The sequence below is a fragment of the Xyrauchen texanus genome, chromosome 31 (assembly GCF_025860055.1).
Source record: "Xyrauchen texanus isolate HMW12.3.18 chromosome 31, RBS_HiC_50CHRs, whole genome shotgun sequence".
Taxonomy (NCBI): domain Eukaryota; kingdom Metazoa; phylum Chordata; class Actinopteri; order Cypriniformes; family Catostomidae; genus Xyrauchen; species Xyrauchen texanus.
Genome location: NC_068306.1, coordinates 7253909 through 7266390, shown reverse-complemented (window position 1 = coordinate 7266390; position 12482 = coordinate 7253909). Strand labels below are relative to the sequence as shown.

At 38.6% G+C, this 12482-nt stretch overlaps 1 protein-coding gene across 2 annotated transcripts in view; it reads right to left on the bottom strand.

The window, feature by feature from the left end:
• Positions 1 to 12482, bottom strand: part of LOC127625339 (signal peptide, CUB and EGF-like domain-containing protein 3) — a 116602-nt gene that overhangs the window by 25388 nt on the left and 78732 nt on the right. For both annotated transcript variants that reach the window (XM_052100580.1, XM_052100581.1), the window contains exons 7-8: positions 8145 to 8195; positions 1868 to 1984 (exon numbers count right to left, since the gene is read on the bottom strand). In XM_052100580.1, the coding sequence (XP_051956540.1) occupies positions 1868 to 1984; positions 8145 to 8195 (168 nt within the window). The remainder of the gene's footprint in view (positions 1 to 1867; positions 1985 to 8144; positions 8196 to 12482) is intronic.

The window sequence follows — 12482 nt, the reverse complement described above, 5'->3', positions numbered from 1 at the left end:
GGCTGCATTTACACTGAATGATTCTGTCTGATATTTCTGACTAAGACTAGTTCACTCTGTGGCCATTTTGGCAACACCTCCGGATGGCTGTTTTCAATGTAGATAATGAACATACAAGTACAGATTACATCTGTTTGAATAGAGAAAAACTAAATCTCCAAATGGTTGTCAAGTTTATGTTTCAATAACAATTCAAATCAGCAATAAAATCTAAGAACAATGGTATTATAAATGTAGATCTTTTTTTAAGCTCAAATCTTACATAAAAACTGGGCTTTTCTGGCTGGTTTAGATAACGCGCAAGCATGTTGTTTAGTACAACTCTATATTTTAAAAGGGATAGTTCACCCAAAAATGAGAATTCTCTCATAATTTTCTCACCTTCATGCCATCCGAGATGTGTATGAATTTCTTTCTTCCGCAGAACATAAATGAAGAAATTTAGAAGAATATCTCAGCTCTGTAGGTCCATACAATACAAGTTAATGGTGATCAGATCTTTGTAGCTCCAAAAATCACATAAAGAAAAATTGAAATAATCTGTAAATCTGTATCATCAATAGGATAGATTTGTCACAGTAAAATCATGATATATATCATCAATAATCAATAATCTGTAAATCAGTGATTAAATCCATATCTTCAGAAGAGACACTAAACAGGAACCACATGTGACTTTAAGATGTGAAAGTGAAAGTAGAGATTTAGAGTAAAAAAAGGACTTAAATTAGGATCTGTTTCTCATCCACATCTATTACATCACTTCTGAATATATGGATTCAATCACTTGAGTCTAATAGATTACATCTATGTTTCTATTATATGATTTTTGGAGCTACAAATGTCTGATCACCAAAAGCATCACCAATACCAGTACCAGTTTTTGTATGAAAAATATCCATATTTATAACTTTATAAAAACTTCGCTTCAGAAGGCCTTTATTAACCCCCTGGAGCCGCATGGATTACTTTTTTGATGGATGGATGTCCTTTTTTGGGGCTTCATAATCTAAGGTACCATTCACTCCCATTATAAAGCTTGGAAGAGCCAAGATATTTTTTTAATATAACTCAGATTGTGTTTGGCTGAAAGAAGAAAGTCATACACACCTAGGATGGCTTGAGAGTAAATTATTGGACAATTTAAATTTTTTGGGAAAACTAACCCTTTAAACATGATCATTTTCCCCATATCATGCATGATATGGGGGGTGGGGTGGGTAGGGGGTAGATTAAATAAAAAAGCATTTCTCGTCATTGTTTTACACCCTATTCAACTGAAAACAATTATTTTTAACAACTGGCTTCTGGCGACCTCTCCTGGATATAAATGGATGTCACAGTTGTTTATATGCTCTGAAACGTTTACAGCATTAGCCTCTGGAGGCAGTGTTTTCAAATTCGGTCAACGTATACCGATTTCGGCTAAAGAAAAATCGGCACACACTTGCTGATTTTTATGTGAGACTTTTATCAGGCCGCAACAAATAACAGCTATTTGTCCTTTTTGGATCTTGAAAGTGTTGGACCCCCATTGATTTGCATTGTTTGGACAAAAACTCCTTTCCCAATCTCTCCATTAAAATATCTTTGTGTTCCGCAGAAGAGAAAGTCATACGAGTTTGAGGTGGCATAAAGGTGAGTAAATGATGAGAGATTGACCATTTTTGGGTGAACAATACTTTTAATACCCCACAAAACTGTGTAGCACAAGGGTGTCAAAAGTGAACTGTGTCACGAGGAAATGGATTCACTCAATGATCTCCAGAGGGGTTGTGTGGATGTGCGTTGATATTGGTTTGTGGTTTGGTTAAGTAGCACAGTCTAAAGTGTGTGTGTGTGTGTGTGTGTGTGTGTGTGTGTATACCTTTGCAAGTTTTGCGGTCTGGTAGTAAGGTGAATCCGACTGGACAGCTACAGCGAACTCCAGCGACGGCGTCATGACAAGTGCTGTCGCAGCCTCCGTTGTTTACTGCACACGTCTCTGAAAACACAAACACACACAGTTTACCGGAATTTCTCGAAATATCTGAGGAATCAAACTTCATGTTTGAGATGTCAGTTTGAGATGTTCTGTCTTTGGTGTACAGTACTTGACTCCAGCTTTGGACAGCACCACTGCCTTATATTAGATGTAAGATTGTGTAAGATTGTTGAATGTAAGGGCATGAGATCTACTTTTTCATAATGTTATTACAGTAAGATCTACAATGCAAAGTTCAAATATACACTGTAGGCAGTGTTGTCACAATACTGCCATTTCAGTAGTCGGAACCAATACCAGTGAAATTTGATGATTCTTGATGCAAAAACGAATACTGACTAGGAAACAGTCAGTGATAAAATAAGAACAAAGAATTAAATTAAGAAAACTGCTTTTCAATTTCTAGCAGCTTTATCAAGTATTCAAGTAAATATTGTTACATTCTCGTGGATTACAGGTCTTCACATTAATGATTATGATACTTTCATATTTTATTTTAAAGCTCCTCAAGTTATCCAGCCAAGAGCAGTGAATGGTAGTCTTGTTCCCCGTCTGTCGCTCACTTCGACGTTGTGTCGTCGCGCTAGGAGTCTCTCTCTTGAGAGCCTCGTGCATCTCTGAACTTGAGAAAAGGCCAATGAGAAATTGGCAGACAGGATTGCATGTCCGGCCCCAGGACATACAGGTATAATGTAATTCGGTCTGCCAATTTCTCGTTGGCCTTTTCTCAAGTTCAGAAATGAGCGAGGCTCTCAAGATAGACCCCTAGTGTCGCTTCTTCGACACAACGTCTTGTTCCCTCCATCAGAGAACGGAGGCTACAACAGTAACCTAGACGTTTTCTTGTTTCTGAAATGTAGGTTGGCATGAGAAGATATTCATGAGGAAAGCAATACCTGATTGGACGATTCAGTCAAATTAATCAGGATATTGCTACCTGATTGGTTGGAGAAACTATAGCCCTAACCCTATCCGTAAACGTAACCAATCAGGTAGAGCTCTCCTCATAAATATGAGTCTTCTCCTGCCATCCTACGTTTTGGTAATCCACCTGCTTGGAAGCCGCAATAATGAAATAAAATGTGATATTTAATCACATTTTAATTTCTTTATTTGAGCAGTTTTTCTCACTACTCTCTTTACCGTTTGACCAGTTAAAAAGATCAACCAGTGCGTGTCTTGCGATCAAGCAGTTGATTGCGATGACAAAATGAGCACCCCGATCCACATGCTAGTAGTGTACTACTAAAAGCTGACACAAAAACAGAAATTCTCCTCTATAAGGATAGTAAAACCTGAAATGTTTGACCTTGTGGGGACATTTTGTTGGTCCCCATGAGGAAAACAGCTTATAAATCATACTAAATTATGTTTTTTGAAAATGTAAAAATCCAGAATGTTTTCTGTGAGGGTTAGGTTTAGGTTTAGGGGTAGGGTTAGGGGATAGAATATAAAGTTTGTACAGTATAAAAACCATTATGTCTATGGAAAGTCCCCATAAAACATGGAAACACTACATGTGTGTGAGTGTGAATGTGTGTGAGTGTGTGTGTGTGTGTGTGTGTGTGTGTGTGTGTGTGTGTGAGCGTGTATTTATCACTTTGTGGGTACCAAATGTCCCCATAAGGATAGTAAAACCCGAAATTTTTGACCTTGTGGGGACATTTTGTCGGTCCCCATGAGGAAAACAGCTTATAAATCATACTAAATTATGTTTTTGAAAATGTAAAAATGCAGAAAGTTTTCTGTGAGGGTTAGGTTTAGGGGTTGGGTTAGGTTTAGGGATAGAATATAAAGTTTGTACAGTATAAAAGTCATTATGTCTATGGAAAGTCCCCATAAAACATGGAAACACAACGTGTGTGTGTGTGTGTGTGTGTGTGTGTGTGTGTGTGTGTGTGTGTGTGTGTGTGTGTGTGTGTTAATAGGTCTATGGTAGCTCCTTATATTGCTCCCATAAAAATAAAAGTAGAACAACTCTAATGACTATAGGTTCACCACAAAGCCCTGCTGGCATTTGGAAGAACCACATACAAAAGAAAAGAGAGAGATCTTGGCCGTGTGTGCCAGGGTGCAGGTCTGTGTCATAACATGCCTTTGACATGCTGAGAAATTCACCAACTGCATCAATCTCAGATTATCAAAAATGTTTATGACATCTATGGCTTTAAAAACAAAAAAATGCTCACAAACACCAAAACATTACCCTTTGTGTCTGTAAATGATATGATTTGGAAAGACTGGATTCAGCTGTGTGAGTGTGAAAAGTATCTTTTTATAAACTGAATCATTTCACAGAGCAGGAGATGAGATCTGGTGTGGTCTAATTTACAATCACTCTGTAAGACACCTGTCAGGTTACTGAAGCATGCATGACACTAAATATTAATGACCCATGTTGAAAGACAAGCAACTAAAGTTAAACCAAAATCTTTTTGGATGGATCTTTTTGACCTTGAGGGGAAAATCCGTAAATCACTATATTAAATCAAACCATAAAAAAACAAAACAATTACTGAATGCATTTTATGGCATTACTCTTTAAAGTTCTATATTATAAAGAAATGTATAAATAAATTTGCAAAGATTATTTTATCTATAAAGTAGCTTAATAAGTGACGACAAAGAGCAATCAAGCTCAGAGGAGAAGGCAACAAATAACTATGATAAGACCTTCTTTTCAGAGTTCCATAATGCACTTCAGACATCAGGCAGCTAACACCTTCCTCGGGCAGGATAGACAAAACAGTGGCTGGTTTTTGAGGCACCTGTGCATGCAGAGACGCGCTTTTTCAGAAGAACAGACAAAACTCTTTTCATGTCTGTTAGAGTCCTCATACTGAACCAATGGCTTGGCTTTGGTCACATCTCAACACATTGAAATCTGAATACAGCTTTTATGTTCACCGACAGAAATACACTTTGGTTTAGTTTAATGGCACAGATAATTGAGGGTATGTCTATTACCAACATAGTAGCGCAAGAGCCGATGCTATGTATGTTTAACAAGAGCCGATGCTATGTACAGTTGAAGTCAGAAGTTTACATGCACCTTATCCAAATACATTTAAACTCAGTTTTTCTCAATTCCTGGCATTTAATTGTAGAAACATTCCCTGTCTTAGGTCAGTTAGCATCACTAATTTATTTTAATAAAGTGAAATGTCAGAATAATCGTAGAGAGAATTATTTATTTCAGCTTTTATTTCTTTCATCACATTCCCAGTGGGTTCAGAAGTTTACACACACTTTGTTAGTATTTGGTAGCATTGCCTTTAAATTATTTAACTTGGGTCAAATGTTTTGGGGAGCCTTCGAAAAACTTCTCACAATAAGTTGCTGGACATTTTGGCCCATTCCTCCAGACAGAACTGGTGTAACTGAGTCAGGTCTGTAGGCCACATTGCTGGCACATGCCTTGTCAATTTTGCCCAAAAATGTTCAATCAGATTGAGGTCAGGCCACTCCAATACCTTGACTTTGTCATCCTTAAGCTATTTTGCCTCAACTTTGGAGGTGTGCTTGGGGTCATTGCCCATTTGGCAGACCCATTTGCGACGAGCTTTAACTTCCTGTCTGATGTCTTGAGATGTTGCTTCAATATATCCACATAATTTTGCTTCCTCATGATGTCATCTATTTTGTGAAGTGCAGCAGTCCCTCCTGCAGCAAAGCACCCCCACAACATGATGCTGCACCCCCATGCTTCACAGTTGGGATGGTGTTCTTCTGCTTGCAAGCCTCACCGTTTTCCGTCCAAACATAATGATGGTCATTAAGGCCAAAAAGTAAGATCTTTGTCCCCATGTGCACTTGCAACCTGTAGTCTGGATTTTTTTGGAGCAGTTTTGGTGCAGTGTCTTCTTTCTTGCTAAGCAGCCTTTCAGGTTATGTCAATATAGGACTTGTTTTACTGTGGATATAGATACTCGTCCACCTGTTTCCTCCAGCATCTTCACAAGGTCCTTTGCTGTTGTTCTGGGATTGATTTGCACTTTTCTACCAAACTATGTTCATCACAAAATATATGTCCTAAACGACTTGCCAAAACTATAGTTTGCTAATATAAAATAAAAATAAATAAAAATAAAATTAAAACATTATAATGACTTCAACCTTAGTGTATGTCAATTCTGACTTCAACTGAATGTTGGCTATAGTAAAGTATGTTTCTAAACTATGTCTTTCTATGAGCAACTCTTTGAGATGAGTTAAGGGGTGTTGACACATACAACAATTAAAACTATGTTGATTGCTTGTATGCGTTCCTGTTCACCTGCTGTATAAAAGTGTAACAGGCTGCAGATCACTGCCTGCACTCACACTGGTAGTCGCCACATTGCATATGCTCATTTGCATAAAAATTCTATGTTTTTGCATCGCCAGCAGTTGCTGTCATCGAACATTAATGATCTTCAGTTGCTTTGTCACTGCAAATCGCTGTAAGTGTGTACTCCCCTTTCAGTGTTAATGACCTCATTATCTAGTGCCTAGCAGGCTGGCTGCTAATGTAAAATCGCCTCAAAGGAAAATTGAAGGATAAGGATTTCTGCTAAGGCAATATTCAAGATGGCACTCAATTATTGGCAATTAGGTCAACTAATCTTATCCCTAAAGATTTGATTCTCTCACCTGGCCTAACTCCTGTCATTTTAACTACCATTTAAACCAAAAACAAAAAAAACATGCTAAATCTCCATAGCATGCAATAGATATTAGCATGCAAGAAAGGAACTGTTAAAAAACAAAACATATTGGCTAATTCCCATTGCTCCAACAAATGGCAACAAACACAGTTGTTGTGTTTTCTCGGTGTTTGTTTAGGCAGTGTGCAAATTACCATTTTGCTTCCCAACATTGTAAAATCACAAGCAAACATAATGTTTGGAATGTTGATGTTTGTCTACATTTCTTAGAGCAGTGTAAAAAAAGCCTTAAAACAACCTCAAGTGTATTTTGTGCAAAAACACACAAAAACCAAGAACACTTTTGGCATGTGTTTATACCACCATCATGGGAATTGGAAGTTTTGACCTACTTGAGCAAAACCATCCACTTAAGTTCAGCTAGAGCTCAAGAAAGGTAAATGTTGGTGCAATTCATTTTTGAAAAGGTTGGAACAAGTTGGGAACATGCCGCCAGAGGTAGAGCTATTCGGTAAATATGACCGGCGAGTTATTCTCGGCAATTACCAAACACATTGGTCCTCGTTAAATCCGCTCTGATCTTTAAAGATTGTCATACAAACAAACTTGTTTCTCAAAAATGGCAATACTTTCCAGGATGAGAAACGAGCATGAGCCAAAGCAAGAGCAACATTGTGAAAAACATTTTGGTACTAGAACAAAAGTTGTCCTTGAAGATTGGAATATTAGCTGTGTGCTTATTTCATGCCGAATAAAAGGTACAGGAAGAATCCCATGACAAGTGCGTATCACCAAAAACCAGCATGCAGAATTACTGCCAGAGCCAATCAGTCTGCATTATAACCTCAGAGCCCCTGTGCAATCAAAGTATGCTCCCAAAACCAAAAGCTTTCACAAGTCATGCGTGATGTGCTTTGAAAATGAAGTACAGTGACCTGTTATAGCAAGTCCAATTGAATTCCATTAAAATACTTTATTTAAAGTCACAGTCTGCAGAAGAATTTGGGCTGAATCGGCCTTAATGTAACCTGCTTTTTCCCTCATAGTACGTTTTATAGTGTCATAGAAGTTGCAGTGATTTCAATTCAGCTTGAGTTTTGTTTTAGCCTTCAGTCAAGATTAAAGCAAGATTGCGATCATGTTTTAATTCAGGCAATTCAAGAGGAGAACTTTAATTCAGAAAAGGAATTCAGTTCATGTCTTGGGAATTCTACAGTTCTTAAAAGAACAGTTTCCCAAATTATGAATTCTGCCATTATTCAATCACACTCATTTTTTTTACTGAGGTGAGTAAATTATGACAAGATTTTCATTTTGGGTGAAGTATTCCTTTCATAAAGTGAATTGGTTTTAGAGGAAACAATTGTAATTCAGAGTTCTCTTGACTTGACTGAACTGACCCACAACCCGAGAAAATGGTGCAAATTAGGTTAGTAAGAGTTGCAGCATAACCACGCCCACTGGGGAAAAGAGGTAGCCAATAGGATTCAAGCTAGAGAAATGGAGATATTTACCATTGGGTAACAGCTGTGGCTGCAGTGGCTGCTGTAGGACACTCCTTTCCTCTGCATACACACATACACATACACACACACATTACAAAAACACTGCTTTAGTCTTCCAAGATTGACTCATGCAGGCAAATGTATAAAACACTTTGACCAGTTAAATCTGTGTTTTTGTTACCCTCATACTCTAACTGACCCTTTCCTGGAACAATGAGGGGAATTTGGTTAATAGCCTTCTTCATAGCCCTGTCGAAAAGATTAGCTTTGACCAGCAAACCACCTTAGACTGGTATTTTTGGCAGGGTTATGAAGCTAGTTTACCTGGTCTCCCATCCTGACCAGGCTTTGCCTCAGCAGGTCTAGCTGGTCTCCCAGGCTGGCCATGCTGGTTTTCAGCTGGTTGAGGTGGTCTTCCAAACTGACCAGCTGACACGTGCCCCCAAACCCTCTAAAACCATCAAACTAGACCAACCTGAGCAACCAGTCTGGTACCCAGCTAAGACCAGCAATCAACGTTATGCTGGTTTAAGCAGCTTTCACAAAAGTGAAGTAATAATAAGTACAGTATTCTTGTAAAAGATAACAAAAATGGGTCTAAATTTGTCTTTCTTTGCCTTGCACTAGAACCATTTTTGTAGACTTTTGTACAGCAAATAACAAGTTTTGCTTGTATTTTTGACCCCTTCCAACAAGGCGAATAACACAGCAAGTGTCAGTCTTCTCATGCTTCTCATACAGTAAGACAACACTCTCATTTTCAAGAGTGAATCATCATGGAGCTGATATGGAGCATAATATGCAGACCGGTTGGTTTAAGCTACAGCCAGACAATTCAGAGTAAACATTGTAAATGTGCAGGTAGACCTGAATTGGCACCATGCAGAGATAAAAATATATCAGTTTGGGACACCAACACATTCCACAGCAATGCTTCCTGCAGCAGTTCATCTCAGACATTCATTCACTTACCTGCGTAGTAACTTCCCAGTGAAGTCTACAGGCAGTGTAACTACAAATAGCACAGTTCACAGATGACGGAAATTTGTAGGTCAACCCGGATAGCTAATTCAAATTAGCTCCATTTCTAATGGGGTTTTGAATGGTGTTTTATTTATTTATTTCCAATAAAACAAAACCTTTGACTGTCGTTAATATTACTTTTAAAGACTGTTTGTTCACAACATAAATTACACATATACCTCAAAGTTAACCTAATGTTTCCAATCCAGAGGGAACTGATGCTAATGCTAATTCTCTTCTGGATTTTAGGACTACAAATTGACAAGCTCTGTTACCACTGCCTGTTCTACGATCAACCAAAGGTACAACACTGAACTGCTTATCAAACAAACATTTCAAACAATCTGATGACTGAGGATTGTGTGTACCAGCCAGATGGTTTCATCTGTTTCAGATTAGCATCGCTCACAGGCTAAGCATCTCCTCAACTCTTTGTTTGCTAAATGTCTTACTTCTGTGGAAATGTTCATGTGAATCCACTGGCAGCAGTCTTAAGCAGAGGGCTTCAGTATGCTGTTTGATTCTAGGGTCAAATGAAGTTGACTAATCATTTGTCTGGGCCCATGTGGAAAAACGTTTAGCTGCTGGGTGTTGGTGGTTAGCGTTTCACATTCTGTTTGTGTATAGAGCAGGTTCAAAGCCTGAGACCACAATAGAAAATGCTTCAATTTTTATTTTTTTTGTATTATTAGTATTATGTCCCTCTTTTGCATTAATTATAGCATGCATATATTTGTAAAACCTGGTGATCCATTGTATCCAGCATGATTGAGTTCTCAAGATAGTCGCTAGTTCAGGGCTTAGAACTGTGCACATTCTTGTGGTACCATTAGCAATTCAGTGTTGTCGTGACTTTAGTGTCTCCAGAGTGATCCGTTCCAAGGCATTTACCAGGTATTATAGACCTCCTCGTCTATCCATGTGAGTATTTATTGCCAGTAATCAAGTACCCATCTGCTCACAATAAGTTTTCAAACTGGTCCGTTCCAACCCGTTTGCTAAACTTTTCAAAGCTAAACTGTTGCGACAGATTGTGAAAGATGAAAGCAGAATAAAGTGCAAAAGTAAACAGAGTGGCTGAAATCCATCACTGCTGAAGTAAAGCAGTCAATGAGGATGAAGAAAGAAAAGACAATTGATGAAGGGGCTAGAGAAACACGGAAAGCCACCCAGAGAGATCTGAGTGATTGATTTTACCCTTACCAGTGTGGCGAAATTGCCATTTCAAGATTAAAGTCCAAGAATCATTGTGCATGGCTTTAGGCCAAAGGATGTTGTGTTCAGTCACTTGTATTGATCGATTGGATTGCTATGCTCCCTAAAACTTTTTAGAGAAGTAACATTTATGTTAATATATGTGGGCTGAACAACCAGATGCATCTACACTTGATGGAGTTACGTCTTGCATCTCAAACCAACTCCTGCACTATACTATCAGTAAAACAGCATGAATCCCTTAGAAGTCATTCTAAACTCAATTATTAACACCTGTCCATAGGGATGCTCTGTGTTCTGTGAAGCTGTGTGGGCAAATTCAACCAGAGAACCAACTCAGGTGTTGGTCTTGTTGCAGACATTGACCAAATCATTTACATTTACATTTATGCATTTGGCAGACGCTTTAATCCAAAGTGACTTACAGTGCATTTATTACAGGGACAATCCCCCCGGAGCAACCTGGAGTTAAGTGCCTTGCTCAGGGACATAATGATGGTGGCTGTGGGGATCGAACCAGAAACCTTCTGATTACCAGATTACCAGTTATGTGCTTTAGACCACTACACCACCACCACTCCGGGTCTGTGCAATTCATAGTAATAGTTCTAATAATATAAATATTAATAGTAATTTTAGTGTTTGATTTAAAAGACATTCTTGTTTACTTTTGTCAAAAAACCTGCACCAGTCTCCACTAAACTTACTCCGGGTGGGGGCCGGGTCGTGATCATACACACCCGGTCCCTTATCGAGCTAATCAAGCCTCCGAGAGGGATAAAGGCCGACTGCGGAGGATTGTGCGACAGAGAGAGATCGTTTACAGGCATGTCTGTCATGTGTGTGTTTGTGTCTTTTAAGTTTCTCATTAAAATATTATTTATATTATCAAGCCGGTTCTCGCCTCCTCCTTTCCATTGACTACTTTACAGACTTGAAGAATTGGAAAAAGCTTGTCTTGAGGACGGGACCTCTACCTTCACTTTTCACCTTCTCTTATCATCCGAACAGTTACCATCTCTTCAGGGGATTGTGGGTACGCCACATCAATTACTCTGGCTGCAACTCTTTGCTAAACAGTGGCTCATTAATAACTTCAGCTTACTTTATTGTGGCTTTCTGGCCTATTAGAGCTTGCGAGAGATCGACCCGGCCAATGGCGGTTCCAACCGCAACCTTGCCTCCAGCCAACAGCTGCCTCGCTCTGTCTAGATTCCTGAGGGAGGAAATGTGCGACCCTCACAGATTCACCACAACCCCGCTGCCTGCTCTTTTACACAGCGGTAGATTTAGATGTCTTTGGGGGCTGTCAGACAAGCCAGACGTCTAATTTGCGGAGTTGCTGGCAGGTTTGGGGTGGAACTGAGGCATAATAACAGGGCGTTTTGAGTGAGACCTTGAAATAAGTGCTGGAACCAGTCAGAGAGCGAGAGAGCGAGAGAGAGAGAGGTAAGACTAACCAACATTTTGGTTAGTCAAGCAACTGTTTTAGCAAGACAGCATGATCTTTTGGCTGCTGAAACAATGCTTGAAAAGTCTACGCTCAAGAGGGAATGCTTGTTTCTATTTGGAAGTCAGTGCAAAGTGTTACTAACTTCAGGAATCATAACATCAACCTGAAGTCTGCGGGTCTGGTTGTTTCATGACTTTTCCAGCTACTATGGCGAAACACAACATCCATGTTCAGCTTCCATGAATGTAGATAAAAGTGTCTTTTCCTAATGAGAATCAATCTCTACACAAAATCTAAAAGATAAATACAAGAAATTAAACATTACATAATGGGTAAAGATTTAAAGATGAAAAGATTTGTAAGAGTTAAGACAATTGTTAATAATAACTTCTTATTAACAAGTTTCTTAACTCTTACACATCTTTTCATCTTTACCTATTACTGTAATGTGAATTTGTTTTTAATTTCCTGTATTTAAGATATTTCTTGACAGTTTTTGAATGATTTAACCTTTACAAGGAGCCCGATGCCAAATTTAGTCTTTCTCTGAAAAAGTCTGAATACTTCTATGAATTGTTTGCCAAAGTTTGACTCTGGGTGAATGATTTAATAGAGAAAATAATGCAATGTTTCCTATTTAAATAATTATTCATTCA